This window comes from Oryx dammah, unplaced genomic scaffold (genome assembly GCF_014754425.2).
Source record: "Oryx dammah isolate SB20612 unplaced genomic scaffold, SCBI_Odam_1.1 HiC_scaffold_21, whole genome shotgun sequence".
Taxonomy (NCBI): domain Eukaryota; kingdom Metazoa; phylum Chordata; class Mammalia; order Artiodactyla; family Bovidae; genus Oryx; species Oryx dammah.
This window is the reverse complement of record NW_024070205.1, coordinates 48,351,834-48,369,180: the sequence shown is the minus strand read 5'-3', so window position 1 is coordinate 48,369,180 and position 17,347 is coordinate 48,351,834. Positions and strand designations below refer to the sequence as shown.

Below are 17,347 nucleotides of genomic sequence, written 5' to 3'. Positions count from 1 at the left end.
ACAGCCTCCAATGCCTACAGCCGCTCACACTTTTATTTGTTTCTCTCACCCACTCTCTTGTCCTTCCTCCTTCTCCTTCTATCTAATTCCTCTCCCTTCTACCCTTCCTTCAGTTCCCATCACCACACTGCCTGGCTGGGCAGAAACAAGGGATGTTCAAGTTCATAGCTGTGGGTCCACAGGGAAGACATTCAAGGCCACCTCTTCAGCTGCTGTGCTCAGGACTGAGACATCCTTCTATGAAAAGACACACACCTGCACCAAGCAGGTGATTATTTTTCATTAAATAATGGCAGTTACTAGTCATTTGCCTGAATTCAACTACATATTTTCTGTAGAGGCTTCCCTGGTGGCTCAGATGATAAAGAATCTGCCTGCAATGCAGGAGACCTGGGTTCGATCCCTGGGTTGGGAAGATCCCCTGGAGAAGGGAATGGCTACCCATTCCAGTATTCTTGCCTGGAGAATTTCATGGACGAAGGAGCCTGACCGGCTACAGTCCATGGGGTCACACAGAGTTGGACACAACTGAGCAATGTATAACTCTTTGGTTAGATAGCTCAGTAGCTTTTGGTTGTTATTGGTGGTGGTGGTGGTTTCTTATCAGTTAATTAGTAAGTCTCCTCCTTCTGCATGAAACCACCAGGTAGATGGAGGAGGGAGTAGAGAAATAGTGATTACAACTTTAAAGAAAGCAACCGCTATAAATAAGACGATCGCGTTTCATGGGAAAGTGTAGCTGCTCATCACCGCTAATTAAAAGATGGAATAACTTCACAGGAAAACCTCAAGCCCTATAAATTCCTATGTTATCTTCGAAGAAATCCTGAGTTAGCAACTACAAATCCCAGACAGCATTCAGATTAGATAAAGAATTATTCAGCGTTTACATTTTTCACCCCTGTGGTGGCAAAGTAGATTTAAAATGGTTATTTGCAATTCATGCTTTAAAAATAAAGATATTTTGTGTAAGGACTAGGAAAGCTTTTAAAAACATGCTGTGTGGAGAACTGAAACTTTTAACAAGAACTTTTTGCAGTCAACGACAACAGTGAGCTTAAACTCCATTAAGTAGAAAAGATGTATATAAGTAGTCCTTCGTCTGTAAGTTAGTCTATAATACTTAAAACACATTTAGATATAGTTCTGCTTATCAAAAGAACTTACTCTACCCCCAGAGCCTTCTGAAATGTTCACCGCATAAGAACATCGATTCTCTCTACATAAGAGTTTACAACAACGTTCTCTACCCAGGGCAGCTACAGCGCTGAGAGCTGAGATTATGGGCAGGAAATACTACTTGGCGGGGGAGGGTGTCTTTTTCCAGACTTCTCCACAGGGTCTGGGCGGAATCCATGCGATAGGATCAGCAAAGTATAACTGCAAAGAAAACTGTCTGAGAAAGATAAAACTGGATTGGGAGGCAGATAAACCCAGATTCCTGGTGCTGCTCAGATTTGCACATCGCATGCGCAATCACTGGGGGACGTCTGGTCTCCCTCTCTCAGCCGAGCGGAAATGCCAAGTTCGGTGTCTGCGGTGCTCCCTAGGGGGGCCTCCGAGAGGGGCAGGGCTTAAAGGGGAGGATTTCCATCTGTGACAAAGAATCTCAATCCATATTCATGGCATCTCAACTAAAAGGAGAAGCGATTTTCTTCAAACAAGCTCTGGTTCTGTGGAGACACCCTATAAATGAATAAGCAAGTATGAGATGCTTGATTCACTTGCAGTTGAAGAAATACAAAGATGAGCTGAGTAGTTCCATCTTCTCTGACAACTGCTTTCCCATTTTGGTGTCAGATCACTGGCAAAAGGAAAAAGAAAGAGAGAAGAAGAAAGGAAGGGAAGAGAAAGAGGAAAGGAAGTAATTTTCATAAAATTCAACTTCCTGTGGGGAGTCATTGGAATAAAACAGAAAGAGATGATTGGATATCATCTCACAATGTCACTGTCTCCTCACAACAACCCTGATGGGGCCCCAACATTGCCCTCATTGTAAAGATGAGAATAAACAGGTTTGGAAATGCTAAGTGACTTGCCCAAGGTCACACACTCAGTGACAGCAGCTTAGTTTTGCACCCACGTTTGTGGACCCCAGCGCTTCACTGTTTTTAAGGTCGTAAGAGCCTCAGAAAATGCATCTCTCTTATTAACCTCTGTGTCCTCAGCAACTCTGAGCTGCCTCAGATGTCCTCATCACTCCTGGATACGCAACGACAATTGCCTGCCTTTCTCCAGAGTGCCAGAAACTTCTAACAAAAATCCCCAACCTCCTCCTGATTCCTGATTCAGTGGAAACCTCAGCCCTTACCTCCTCAGTCTCTCCAAGGTATCTGACCTTTCATCACCCTACCTTCTGAAGCTCACCCCTCCCTCAGTTTCCTTGACACCACCTTCTCCTATTTTCTTCCCTCTTTTCTGTCCTCTCCTTGATTTGTCTCCCTGCCTCCTCAAGCTGCCTGTCCCTTCAACAGCAATGGATCCCACAACTCTGTGCTTCACCGTCTGTCACCATACACATCCTCCTTGAAGAGTTCACCCCATCTGTGGACTCCACCACCATCCTCACCCTGACACTTCCCAGATCCATGGCTCTAATCCTGAGTCCACTCTAGAGCCCCACTGGAACATTCCACCTTAAGCTCTAGAGAGCCCAAACCAATCTTAGTATCCACACCCATCCCTGAAAATCAGACCTACAATAACAAAACCCACTCTTTGCCTGTATTCCCCATCTCAATTAAAAGTACCACCACCCACACAGGTGCCCTGCCAGAAATCTGAAAGAACTCCTCAACTCCCTCCTCTCCTCTCCTCCCCACCCCATTGCTCAGCTGCCATTGCCATGGGTTTTCTATGGACAAGATCCGCTCTGGGTCCAGGCTTCCTCCTCATTCCCACTGCTACTACCTCAGTTAAGTGTGCACCAGCTTTCACTCAGGCCACAGGGAGGGGCCTCTCCGCTGAACTCCACACACCACCTTTCCAATCCAGCTTCTCTCTCCCTATCAGAGCAATCTCTCTTAAATGAGTATCTGATCATTTCATTCCCTTCCTGAAAGCCCTTCAATGGCTGCCTATAGAATAACATTCAGATTCTTTGCCCTCAAGGCCTTCATTCTCTCCCTGCCACCTTCCCAGCCTGTCACTCACCCCATGCACGCACTGCGCAATGTCAGAAATGCACCACTGTGATTCCCCCAGGATACTGAGTGTGCCTTATGCTCACCATTCCCCTTTCCTGGAATGCTGATGCTTCGCCACAATGCTCCTACTCTCTCTGTCAAAGCCAGCTCAAGCCTCACCTCTCTGTTCACCCCCTCCAGCAGCCTCCATAGCCTATGGTCCAGCATTTAATATGCTGCACCCTCTTTGGTTTCTTGTCTGTCTCTAATGCTAGGCTGGGAGTTACTCTAGGGCAGGAAATTTTAGTCTTTTTCATATCTTGGTTATAAGGTGGCATACTTCTGTAGCTGGTACATGAGTGGGAATCAAAAGTGCTTATGGAATATGAATATGACAGGAAAAAACCATAAATAAAATATTAGAAAACTGAACCCAGCAGCATATTCAAAAAATATGTTGTGACCAAGTGGGGTTTATTATGAGAATGCAAGGATGGTTCATTATCAGGAAAGCAATGATAATATTTCACAATATTAATAGATCTAGGGAGAAAAATCATATGATCATCTCCATAGATACTGAAGAGACAGCTGACAAAATATAACACCTATTTCTGACTAAAAATACTAAATAAAATAGGAGTTGATGGATACTTCCTTAACTGTTAAATATATATATATAGACCTCAGTCCAAAGGTCAACATCTTACTTGGTGGAAAAAGCTATACATATGCCCAGCATACATTACCATTTAAGACTGTAGATGGAGAAACAATGGAAACAGTGTCAGACTTTATTTTGGGGGGCTCCAAAATCACTGCAGATGGTGACTGCCGCCATGAAATTAAAAGATGCTTACTCCTTAGAAGGAAAGTTAGGACCAACCTAGATAGCATATTAAAAAGCAGAGACATTACTTTGCCAACAAAGGTCCGTCTAGTCAAGGCTATGGTTTTTCCTGTGGTCATGTATGGATGTGAGAGTTGGACTATAAAGAAAGCTGAGCACCAACGAATTGATGCTTTTGAACTGTGGTGTTGGAGAAGACTCTCGAGAGTCCCTTGGACTGCAAGGAGATCCAACCAGTCCATTCTGAAGACAGGCCCTGGGATTTCTTTGGAGGGAATGATGCTGAAGCTGAAACTCCAGTACTTTGGCTACCTCATGCGAAGAGTTGACTCACTGGAAAAGACTCCGATGCTGGGAGGGATTGGGGGCAGGAGGAGAAGGGGACGACAGAGGATGAGATGGCTGGACGGCATCATGGACTCGATAGACGTGAGTTTGAGTAAACTCCGAGAGTTGGTGATGGACAGGGAGGCCTGGCGTGCTGCGATTCACGGGGTTGCAAAGAGTCGGACAGGACTGAGTGACTGAAATGAACTGAACTGAACTGAACTGGAAGCATAAATCAATATAACAAACAAGAGAGAACTACTAGAAGAATAAAAATAGCAAAGGAGAAGAGTTATGATATCTGTATTCATAAAAGAAAATCCAAGAATACTAATTTAAAAACTAATGAACAGAGTAATAGAATCTAACAATAGGATATACAGTTAATATACTGTCCTTCTTATATATTAACATCAATTAAAAGAGCTAATGGAAGTGAAAAGCTCATTTATAAAAGCAACAAAAGGTATTTTTAATACCTAAAAATAAATTTAACAAGAAACGGGCAAAGCCTCTATGAGAAAAACCTTTACAATTACTGAAAAGTATTCAAACAGAAAGACATTCCATGTTCTCAGGAAGGAGTCAACATCAAAAAGATGCCAAAAATCCCCCAGGGTTAATATATAAACTTAACTTGGTCCTGATTTTTAAAAATTTTATGGACTTAGGCAAGTTGATTCTAAAGTTCATATGGGAAAATAGTCAGGAAGAATAACCAGAAAGCTACTAGGAAGGAAAGGCATTATTTGGGAGCGTGAAAGCCAGTGTTACCAAATACTAAAACATGGTACAAAGCATCTATAATTAAAATAGTGTGGGATTAGTACATGAGAAGACAGATAAATGGGACATAACAGAAGGCACAGAAGTAGACCCAACTACTGAAAATCTGGTTTATTAACACAGATATTTCAAATAAAATGAGGGAAAGACATATATTTTATTTTATTTTAATAAGCAGTTTGGAGACAACTGGATAGACATTTAGAAAAGGGCAAAACTGATCTACACCTCTCAATATACACCAAAATAATCTCTCAATGGATCAGAGATATAAAAAGGAAACCCTACAAATATTCAAAGAAAATATACGTGAATTCCTTGATAACCTGGAAAAGGTAGACAGACAACCTTTCTAACCATTATTCAAAATCCAATTTTCTTAGATGGGTCCTAGAACATCCCAAAGGCAATAGTAAGCAGGAGGATGATTTATTATTTTGATAAATATTTCAAAAGCAATTTAGGAATAGAGACATATTCTCTGTCCTTTTGTACCTACACAAATATAGTATTATTTCTGAGTGGTACACGTGAGCCTGAAAGATCAATGGGAGCACATTCTAAACAGTGCTTCTTTGCCACAATAAGACCACACAGAAGATATTTTTTAATAAAGGAAAGATTCTTATGATTAGCCTGTGACTCAAGACAGTGATAAAAAGGAAATTAGCTTTGTATTCCTGAAAACAGACTGGGAATCCTCACAGACAGCCCAGTGCAGTCTCTACCAGGACAAAGCAGAGTAGAGTCTGGCAATCCTGCTGTCTCAGCACTGAAGGTCCAGCTGAAGAATTCGAGCTCTCTGGTGGTCCCCAAAGGCCCCTCAGGGAGGGCTTTAGAGAAGGGCTGGCAAGAGTCTCAGCCACGTGAATGTAAGTAAAAGGAAGTTCCTTTGACCCTCTCCAGTACATTCAAGAAAATTACTCAGCTCAGGATCCTGACAACCTCACATATTTTCCCCCACCCTGAAAGTGACATCACCGGGAAAAATAATCCCAACCTTCTCCCTCAAGCAAGGGTCTCCCACTCAGGCAGTTGTATCAACAGTGTATTAATATTAATGAATTGTTTAGTAATATGAATATCCCCTCAATGGCTTTGGAGGGGAAACATTCTTGGATTTCACTGGTCCCTGTATCTTTACTCATGCTTCCTTTTGTGACCTAGACCACATCAATCACCTGGAATTCCAGGGTAAAGAAAAGAAATCAGATTCATCTTCATTTTGCTATGAGATGTTATGTATGTATATGTTTATATATCTTAGTACAGTGCCTAGCATATACTAGATGATAATTGCCAGCCATTTTTAGTCATCATTATTACTAAATGATAATATTAGTCATCATTATTACCATCACCATTATTATCAGCTGATGAATGGTTCATTTTGATCTGTGATATAATGCCAAAAAGCAACTAATGTTGCCTATTTTATTGACTTAATCCTGCCAAATGCTGACAAATTACCAGCCTCAGCCATTTAAAAAAATCACATTTCTAATGTAATAATCCTATCTGCAATGAGTGTGGAAGAAATTACTACAGGCCAGGGATTTTTACAAAGTGAATTAAATCACTATAAAAACTGACCATGCTGGTTCGCAATTAAAAGTCTGGTAGAATGAAATGCCATTATTCCATAGCTTACTAATAAGCCTTAAAGAAGATATTACTGCTCACACGTCTCTACTGAGAATGTTTTTATAATCCCTAAAATGTTTCAGAAAGGCTTTAACGACAAATGCTACAGGACTTTTTCACCACTCATATTATCTATTAGCTGATCCCTTATCTAAAATATTTCCAAAATGAAAGTTTCAAATGAAGCATAACCATGTGTTCTTAGAAGATTTCAGATAGAATTTTCTCATAACTAGTAAGTATTTAAAATTCAACATCTATTTATAAAGTCTTACGTTGGCTTCTAGAGGATCTTTTAAATGGAGTTATTTTTTCATACCCCTGTTTTGGAACTGAAAAACTACAGAAAAAAATACATGTTATGTGTGTATATACATATATATATATATTCCCAAGTCTAGACTTACTTTCGGCCTGGCTATTTAGAGCCTTGTTTGGTGTTCTTAAAACCGCTGACACATTCCTTTCTTTAATCTCTGTGATTCCTGGCCACTCTTCTCAGTATGTCTGGCTAATCCTCCTGATATTTCTGAGACATAAATGAACCCAGAATATATGACCAGGGAAAATTCAGCTAGGAATGTAGTTCTGCACTGTTTTTTACATAAAAGATTTTCTTGTATTGATATGGAAATGAGCAGATGTCTGATAACCTTCTGCCAACCTGGAATTTTTTGCTTACTCCAGGGAGTTCTTAGGGGCTGATGTTTCATAGGGTTTGCACTGTCCATTCAAAAATTCTGTCACCGACCTCAAAAGGATCTAGGAATGCCCCCAACTGGGAGATTTGTTCTTTGGTACCTATTTCTGGCTTGGTACCTCAACTGTGAATAGAACAGGAAAGATGCTCTTGCCAGTGGATATGAAATGGTTTTACATTTATACATGGGGATGCTACAATGGGTAAAAGGACTGATTTCACTTAAAATTCCAAGACTTTAAAAAACCAAATTTTATCTGACCACTTTCACTTACCTGCCCTAGAAAGAAAAAAAAAAAAAAACAGTAAGTTACTCCTTTTTTAAAAAAAACTGACTGAAGTGATACTGCTGCTGCTGCTAAGTTGCTTCAGTTGTGTCCGACTCTGCACGACCCATCAGACGGCAGTACACCAGGCTCCCCCGTCCCTGGGATTCTCTAGGCAAGAACACTGGAGTGGGTTGCCATTTCCTTCTCCAATGCATGAAAGTGAAAAGTGAAAGTGAAGTCGCTCAGTCGTGTCTGACTCTTAGCGACCCCATGGACTGCAGCCTACCTGGCTCCTCCGTCCATGGGATTTTCCAGGCAAGAGTACTGGAGTGAGTTGCCATTGCCTTCTCCATGAAGTTATACAAGTCAATCCAAATGATTTACAGTCTGTACCAGGCAAAAAACTTAACTCACTCAGGTGTTGCTATTTGAAAGGCTGATGCAATACATCAAGAGGGCTTGGTAACCCACTCCGGTATTCTTGCCTAGAGAATCCCATGGACTGTAGCTCTTCTGTCCATGGGGCTGCAAAGAGTTGGACATGGCTGAGTGACTAAGCACAGCACCTGCAGAGCATCATTAAGAGATGTTCTTTTCATTATAGGGGACTGGAATGCAAAAGTAGGAAGTCAAGAAACACCTGGAGTAACAGGCAAATTTGGCCTTGGAATACGGAATGAAGCAGGGCATAGGCTAATAGAGTTTCCCAAGAGAACGCACTGGTCATAGCAAACACCCTCTTCCAACAATACAAGAGAAGACTCTATACATGGACATCACCAGATGGTCAACACCAAAATCAGATTGATTATATTCTTTGCAGCCAAAGATGGAGAAGTTCTATACAGTCAGCAAAAAACAAGACCGGGAGCTGACTGTGGCTCAGATCATGAACTCCTTATTGCCAAATTCTTCTCAGACTTAAATTGAAGAAAGTAGGGAAAACCACTAGACCATTCAGGTATAACCTACATCAAATCCCTTATGATTATACAGTGGAAGTGAGAAATAGATTTAAGGGACTAGATCTGATAGATAGAGTGCCTGATGAACTATGGATGGAGGTTCATGACATTGTACAGGAAACAGAGATCAAGACCATCCCCATGGAAAAGAAATGCAACAAAGCAAAATGGCTGTCTGGGGAGGCCTTACAAATAGCTGTGAAAAGAAGAGAAGTGAAAAACAGAGGAGAAAAGGAAAGATATAAGCATCTGAATGCAGAGTTCCAAAGAATAGCAAGAAGAGATAAGAAAGCCTTCCTCAGCAATCAATGCGAAGAAATAGAGGCAAACAACAGAATGGGAAAGACTAGAGATCTCTTCAAGAAAATTAGAAATACCAAGGGAACATTTCATGCAAAGATGGGCTCAATACAGGACAGAAGTGGTAGGGACATAACAGAAGCAGAAGCTATTAAGAAGAGGTGGCAAGAAGACACAGAAGAACTGTACAAAAAAGATCTTTATGACCTAGATAATCCCGATGGTGTGATCACTCACCTAGAGCCAGACATCCTGGAATGTGAAGTCAAGTGGGCCTTAGAAAGCATCACTACGAACAAAGCTAGTGGAGGTGATGGAATTCCAGTTGAGCTATTTCAAATTCTGAAAGATGATGCTGTGAAAGTGCTGTACTCAATATGCCAGCAAATGTGGAAAACTCAAAAGTGGCCACAGGACAGGATTTCATTCCAATCCCAAAGAAAGGCAATGCCAAAGAATGCTCAAACTACCACACAGTTGCACTCATCTCACACGCTAGTAAAGTCATGCTTAAAATTCTCCAAGCCAGGCTTCAGCAATAGGTGAACCATGAACTTCCAGATGTTCAAGCTGGTTTTAGAAAAGGCAGAGGAACCAGAAATCAAATTGCCAACATCCGCTGGATCATGGGAAAAGGAAGAGAGTTCCAGAAAAACATATATTTCTGCTTTATTGACTATGCCAAAGCCTTTAACTGTGTGGATCACAATAAACTGTGGAAAATTCTGAAAGAGATGGGAATACCAGACCACCTGACCTGCCTCTTGAGAAACCTGTATGCAGGTCAGGAAGCAACAGTTAGAACTGGACATGGATCAACAGACTGCTTCCAAACAGGACAAGGAGTACATCAAGGCTGTATATTGTCACCCTGCTTATTTAACTTATATGCAGAGCACATCATGAGAAATGCTGGGCTGGAAGAAGCACAAGCTGGGATCAAGATTGCTAGGAGAAATATCAATAACCTCAGATATGCAGATGACACCACCCTTATGGCAGAAAGTGAAGAGGAACTAAAAAGCCTCTTGATGAAAGTCAAAGAGGAGAGTGAAAAAGTTGGCTTAAAGCTCAACATTCAGAAAACTAAGACCATGGCATCTGGTCCCATCACTTCATGGGAAATAGATGGGGAAACAGTGGAAACAGTGTCATACTTTATTTTGGGCGGCTCCAAAAATCACTGCAGATGGTGATTGCAGCCATGAAATTAAAAGATGCTTACTCCTTAGAAGGAAAGTTATGACCAACCTAGATAGCATATTAAAAAGCAGAGACATTACTTTGCCAACAAAGGTCCGTCTAGTCAAGGCTATGGTTTTTCCAGTGGTCATGTATGGATGTGAGAGTTGGACTATAAAGAAAGCTGAGCACCGAAGAATTGATGCTTTTGAACTGTGTGTGGTGTTGGAGAAGACTCTTGAGAGTCCCTTGGACTGCAAGGAGATCCAACCAGTCCATTCTGAAGATCAGCCCTGGGATTTCTTTGGAGGGAATAATGCTGAAACTGAAACTCTAGTACTTTGGCCACCTCATGCGAAGAGTTGACTCATTGGAAAAAACTCTGATGCTGGGAAGGATTGGGGGCAGGAGGAGAAGGGGACGACAGAGGATGAGATGGCTGGATGGCATCACGGACTCGATGGACGTGAGTCTGAGTGAACTCCGGGAGTTGGTGATGGACAGGGAGGCCTGGCGTGCTGCGATTCATGGGGTCGCAAAGAGTTGGACACGACTGAGCCACTGAACCGAACTGAAGCTCACGGTTGCCCCTTCTACATTCCCAGGTCTGTTTCATTCCTAAATCTGCCTCTACTCTTTTGTCTCTTTGCAGAAACCACAAACTCAGTGCATGGAAAACCAAATCCACTAGCTTCTTTCTTCTGAAAAGAAGAAAACGTCAAGAGTTTATTGAGGGAGGACCCTTTCATAACTGCCTTCAGGGTACGCTGCTTGATTGTTTGTGTTTTGTATTCTAATTTGTATTGCAAGTCCTTGAAGTCATGAATTTGATATCTAGCTTCTTCAATGCCCTCCAAGTCCAGGATATACTCTTAGGTCATTCTTGTTAATATTTTAATACTGTTTAAAGCACCCCACTCCAGTACTCTTGCCTGAAAAATCCCATGGACGGAGGAGCGTAGTAGGCTGCAGTCCATGGGGTCGCTAAGAGTCAGACACGACTGAGCGACTTCACTTTCACTTTTCACTTTCATGCATTGGAGAAGGAAATGGCAACCCACTCCAGTGTTCTTGCCTAGAGAATCCCAGGGACGGGGGAGCCTGGTGGGCTGCCGTCTGTGGGGTCGCGCACAGTCGGACATGACTGAAGCGACTTAGCAGTAGCAGCAGCAGAGCTTCTAAAGAAAGAAGGAAGTCCTAATGCTGCTTCCAGACTTCCTGCTACTCTGTAAAAGCAAGACTCAGTGGCATACAAGAAAGACCACAGGCTTCATATTCCGTCAAATCTCAGTGCAGCGATGACTAAGCTGAGAAAGGTTGGGAAAGTTACTCAACTTCTTTGGAAATCAATTGGCTCATTTACAGCATCCAGATGATACTTGTGCCTGCAGTTATTCCAGTGAGACACTATTTGTAAAGAGTATGCCACACAGCAGGGGCTCAATGAATTCTATTGTATTGCCTGCATGCTCAGTGTTTTGTGGACTCTTTGGGCTGTAACCTGCCAGGCTCCTCTATCTGTTGGATTTTTCTTCTGAGTTCCTTTCAAATCTGTCTCTCCTCCCATTTCCTGCTTCAGTTAACACTACCCACCCCACCCCCAGTTACCTAAGCTAGAAATCTCCAAGTCCTGTTGTCTTCTGCCAAGAAGCCTCATTCTCCAGTGGTCACATGACTAGTACTGAGTGTGCTCAGAACAGGGTATCCATACTTCAGGCCACCAGAGCCAGTGTCTAACTCCTGGGACCAGCCTGACACCCCTGCATGGGCTCACCAGCACTTCACCTCCTCTTCTTAACCAACTGTTTCAGAGACAAAACTGGAGGACTTCAACAGTGCTTGCTCTCTACCAATAGGCACAGTGTGACAATTTAGATGGCAGTGTGATATTTGGGAAATGTACTGACGGAGGCAGATATTGAAAGTGGATATTTTGTAAGAAGAGCCCTAAATTCGGCAAAACATAAATCCCACAGAATCTTGTCTAATTGATAATCATAAACATTCTGTCTTTCTCTGAAGAATGTAAGCACTTTGCAAACCTTATCGAAAATCATTTTTTGACATTCTAATCATTTGAAAGGTCACCTAGAGTCTGAATCATTTTTTTCCTTTACACTAAGGAAAAAATAGTAAAGTTAAAAATACAGAGGAAAACTGATTTACTCACTGTCACAAAATAAATCAGTGGTAGAGAAAGAACCAAAGCCAACTCTACTCTAAAATAATAAGGTTCCTGGATGTGCTATTCTGCCTTTGACTTTAAATGCTTACCTAGGAGACTTTTCATACCTCCTCATAGAATGTAGTACTCTATGTAAGAAAAGAGTCCCCATGTGCAGCTAAAAATCTTAAGCGAATTGCAAACATGATGTTTGCTAATTACCCCTCAAAAACATGCCTTTATCTTTCAGACTCTTACTCTTCAGGGCAAACTACATGTTGGAGTCACAATGACATCTCTTGTTCTTATAAAAATTAACTCCTTCTGTGCTGGAGGGCAATGGAGGTCCACAGTTCGCTCATAAATCTGGCTCTGGGAAGAAGAAAGGCCTTGTGTCAGAGTTACTTGGGCCTCCATCCATGGTGCTTGAGAGAACACAATATTTGTTTGGTTAAAATACTGCAAATTTCAAAGGTGTAATGGAAATATTACCTAGTCTGAGGGTACCAATATTTTAAAAAGGGGGAAAAAAAAACCCTAAAATGACTATTTCCAGAGACAGCCAGAGGATTCGTATTTAAAATCCTGGCCCCAAACCTCTTTACTAACAGTGAGGTCATCTGAGTAACAGTTGCTTCTGGCTGAGTCGTGTGCTCTCCTTTGCACTAAATGTCATATCTCATCTGTGCCATATCACATCTAAAACTCCAGGCAAATTCATGTGTGCACTTAAAGTGACCCCATGTGACTGTCCCCAAGACTGATAGCGCTCTTCTTGATGCACCTGGATTACTGTAAGTTGGTGTAGAGCATTGAGGTTCCCCAGATCCAACGTTTCCTCTGTAGCCCTCACTGACAATGTCATAGTTTCCCAGCATCAGTTTTATTTTATCATGTAAGTAAAACTGGCACATATATCAAGCTGCATCTTATTGCACTGGGAATGATTTTTCCAGGCTGCTTCAACAAAACCAAAAATCTGCTTTGTCACATGACCCCACAAAACGTGATGGATGCATTTAAGTTTCAACATTTGTTTCTTCTTTCTATAGATTTCCTTTCCTCCCACCACTTTTATGAAAAGAGTACATTGTAATTTACCTTTGCACACAAGGAGCATGAAAGAACACAAAGAAGCTACTGTAAGAACAGGTCTGCAAGAATGTTCTAGAATAAATTGGTAGACTACAACTTACTAGGATTGCCAAAAATCAGATACTATATATCTTTAAGAACAAAAGTTATTAATAGTTTACCAGCTGGTCTAGTCTGGTTATACCATTTTATAGCACCCCACACTCATCCTCTGCTGTACTCACCACAAATGGAAATAAATTATGAGTTGTGCATTTTGTGGTCAACATCTCTATCCTCTGTGAGAATACAAGCTCCATGTGGACAAGGACTGCAGGTACCTGTTATTTTATTGCTGTGCCTAACACAGTTCCTTGAATGCAGTAAAAAAAAAAAAAAAAAAAATCAAAGAATACTGATAGACGATCACAAGAGTAAATAAATCTGTTAGTGAAGAGCCGGTGTTAAATCAGAGGATAGGGCTTACAAGAGTGAAATAAGCTTTTAGAGTCCCTGAGATTTATTCTTGGGGGTGTCCTGACAGATTTATTATCAAACTACAAAAATGGCATACTGACAACAATCTACAAGTTAATTATTCTAGAGATAAATTCGGGATTCATAAAACCAATTCTCTTGGTGGCAATTTTCCACGTTTAAAATTTTACAACTTCTGTGAGTATTTAATTTAACCCTTGCATATGAAAACATCAATGTGTGTGTTTGGATAAGCAGAAATGGCCAGCAGATGCATTTATTCCTAAACTCCACGACTCAGAATCACAACACTTTACTTCAAAAGTCACAGAACTATAAATCAGAAAATACCACTGAACAGTGTCAGAATTCTCTACAGCAATTCACGCTGTTTTCTTGATATTTCTCTCTAACCGCTGATAAAAACTCTTTGAAGTGAAAGAGTAAATATTTTCATTTGATAGTACTTAGGCCCAACAGTGCAAATACAATTGCATTGTGTTACACTCTGGGGGCTCTGGACACACACAACGCTGGCAAGGTTGCCATGGAGGAGCCAGTGTGCTCAGTGCTCGAGCAGACAGGGGTGAGCCGCGCTCAGAGAAGCTCCTCACCCCTTAGTCTTCCTCTGACAGACACACAGAGGTTAGGGGGAATGCTGGCTTTCCAGTGTGTGTTTCTGTTTGGTAACCCTAAAAAGGAAGGACCACAAATAGGCAATGGGAAATGCCAATTCCTAAATATCAGCCTGCTTTTACCGCTCCCACCGACACTTTTGTAAAGGAGCACGGATGGGGGTGGGGAGAAAAATCTAATGAGTCGCCCCTGCGGAGGGCTGGGGAGCGGGGGGACGGGAGTATTGGGGGCGTAGTGAGGAGCCAGGCGGCTGGGCGCCGAATCCCCGCAGCTGGTGTCAGCACGTCCCCGGCCTAACACGCGGCTAAGGTCTGTGGACACGCGGGGGATGAGGGTCTCGGGAAAAGGGAGCACTGCTTGGGTCCATCCGGATAGCTGGGCGGGTGCTGAGGGCACAGAAAGGGCACTCTGGGAAGTGGAGGGAGGCAGGAAGGATAACATGGGCAACCCAGGTGGACAGCGAGGCCTGGAACTGTGCACGCACCATCCAAGCAATGTGCCGGAGGAAGGTCTGGCGGCGGAGACGCGCGAGATCGCCCCCCGAGGCCCGGAGCTGCCCGGGCGGAGCCAGCGACCCGTCTGCAACTGAGCATCTCGTGGCGCTGCAGGTCCCCCCACCCCCACCCCCGGCCGCGGCGAGGCGCGCGCAGCTGTGGTCCGCCAGCCCCGTCCCGTCCCCGGCGGCGCTCACCTTGCCCGGGAAGGGCCCCGGGAGGAGCAGCTTCAGAGCCTGCCTCTTCAGCTCCACCAGGCGGGCGTTGCAATTCTCGCACCAGACGCCGCGGTCTGATCCGGGGGAGGAGCCGCCGCCGCTGCCCGAGCCCGGGGAGCCCGTGCCGAAGCCTGGAGAGCCGCCAAGGGAGCCCGGCGAGCTGGTGCCAATGCCCGGGGAGGCGGGGCCCGGGGAGCCCGTGAAGGAGCTCGGGGACGAAGTACCTGAGCCCGGGGACGGGGTCCCAGACGAGCCGAGCGCCGAGCCCGCGCCCTCGGGGGTGGGCCGGCTCCCGGCGCGGGACTCTTCATATGCTTTCCGGTACCAGCTCTCAGGGGAGAAGGGCGCCGCGGGCTTGGTGGGCGAACAGACTTCATTCACCTGCAGGGGAGACACGCGGGTGTCAGGGGCCGCCGGGCTCCAGAGCCCCGGCCCAGGGCCACCCTCCCGCCTGCCCGGGGATCTGCGTGCCACCAAAGGCCCCGGCCCAGTGCCAATAGGGGCGCGTTGGGGACCTCTCCGGGCCCTGCGGCCAAATCTGCCTCCATCTGTCTAGTTAATTGTCTTTAAGTGAATCCTCGTCGCCCAGGTGTCCGCTGCGCCGGTTCCCGGGCGCCGGCGGACTCCTCCGATCTGGAGGTTAGGGACTCGCTCGCTCAGGGAATTTCAATGGTTTCTGCAGAGGAACCCACCGATTCAGCTCCCCGCGCTTTTGAACCCGGCACCCATCCCAGAAGGAGCCCACGCTTAAGATGCTGGAAGACTATGGGGGGGGGACTGATTTTTGGATTTGTATTAATTCGGGGTACAGCCCTCTGGATCCTGAAGGTAAATGAAAGGTTTTCCTGATTCCAGGGAATCCCTAAGAGCTGCGGAGATTTCGTGGGAAACCCTCTCATTCGACTTAACTCTGCTTGAAGTCAGGAATGCTGCAAAAGTTAGGGATGCGGGGAAGAGGAGGAACGAGAGGGTCGCAAAAATTCCGAGGGCAAGGCGAGTGTGAGGGCGAACCCACGGGCAGAACCGCCTCCGCGCGCGCACGCCTGGCTGGCCCGGCCGAGGCGCCGCTGCAGCCGGAGAGCTCGGAGCCGCCCTGCCCCGGCCGCACGTTACCCAGAAAGAGAGACCCTGGTCGGAAAAGAGTCTGGTAACACGTCTCCGCATTAGACCCGTCACAACTTACCCCGTATTTCTTGCCCCTGGTGGAGACTGCAAGCCTCTCTTTATTCCCAGCTATCGAATTCATGGTGGCTTTTCCAGAGGAGAGTGTCTAAATGTTCCACCAACGCTACATCCAAAAGGTCTTCCAACCCAGAAGGATGCCCAGTGGTAGGGGGCTGTCTCTTGGCCCTCACGTCAAGGTTTCTTAATGGAGGGGCTGGGGGGATAAAAGCAGATGGACCCCAGAAGTAACAGCACTAATTTGCAGAAGGGTTGGAGTGCCTGGTTTATTCTTCTCTTCAAATAATGCTTTTCCTCCTCTTCTGCCTCCTCCAGTCACACGTTCTCTTTTCACGGTCACATCCAGATAATTGGCATTTTCCTTAGCCTAGTGAGTCCGTTTTCCTCCACGAGGGAAAAGAGTACAATCGGGGCACACGGCAGCTGCCGAGGAGGTGGGCGAGACCCCCGCCTCGCCTACCGCCAGCGAACCGGAGGTGGGAACTTGTCTCCTTTCGCGGAGCTTGGTAACTGAGTTCAAAGAAATTCTCCCAAAATATAAAGATCCAGATCGGGGAGGAGCCTCGGCGTGTGGGGGAGCCAATATCCGCCGTCCCGCTTTGCCTGACAGTTGCGCGAGGGCAGAGAGGGGCGGCGGTGTGGCCCGGCCGGCGTCCGCGGTCAGGGCGCGCGTGTGCGCCCAGGCGCAGCGCGGATCCTTGCGAACCACGGCCCCGCCAGGGAGCCCGCCGCCTGGCTGCCGCCGCCGCCGAGCCTGCTGGGATCCATTTTATGTTGCGGCTCTCCTGCTTGACATTCCGAGGCCGAGAGCCGGGGGATGGGGTCGTAAATCTCGCGCGGTGCGGGGAAGTTGCTGGTGAGCGGCCCGGGTCCAGGGCTCTAATGAAACAGCACTGCGCGAGACTGGAGCTGGGGGCAGAGCCGAGCGAGCGCAGCCGGACAGAAATGCGCCCT

General features: G+C 45.0%; 1 protein-coding gene across 1 annotated transcript in view; it reads right to left on the bottom strand.

Moving 5' to 3' along the window:
• Positions 1-17,128, bottom strand: part of KIF26B (kinesin family member 26B) — a 516,667-nt gene extending 499,539 nt beyond the window's left edge. The window contains exons 1-2 of the mRNA XM_040263613.1: positions 16,395-17,128; positions 15,191-15,592 (exon numbers count right to left, since the gene is read on the bottom strand). Coding sequence (XP_040119547.1) covers positions 15,191-15,592; positions 16,395-16,457 — 465 coding nt within the window. The 5' untranslated portion in view covers positions 16,458-17,128. The remainder of the gene's footprint in view (positions 1-15,190; positions 15,593-16,394) is intronic.
• Between the last annotated feature and the right edge of the window lie 219 nt (positions 17,129-17,347).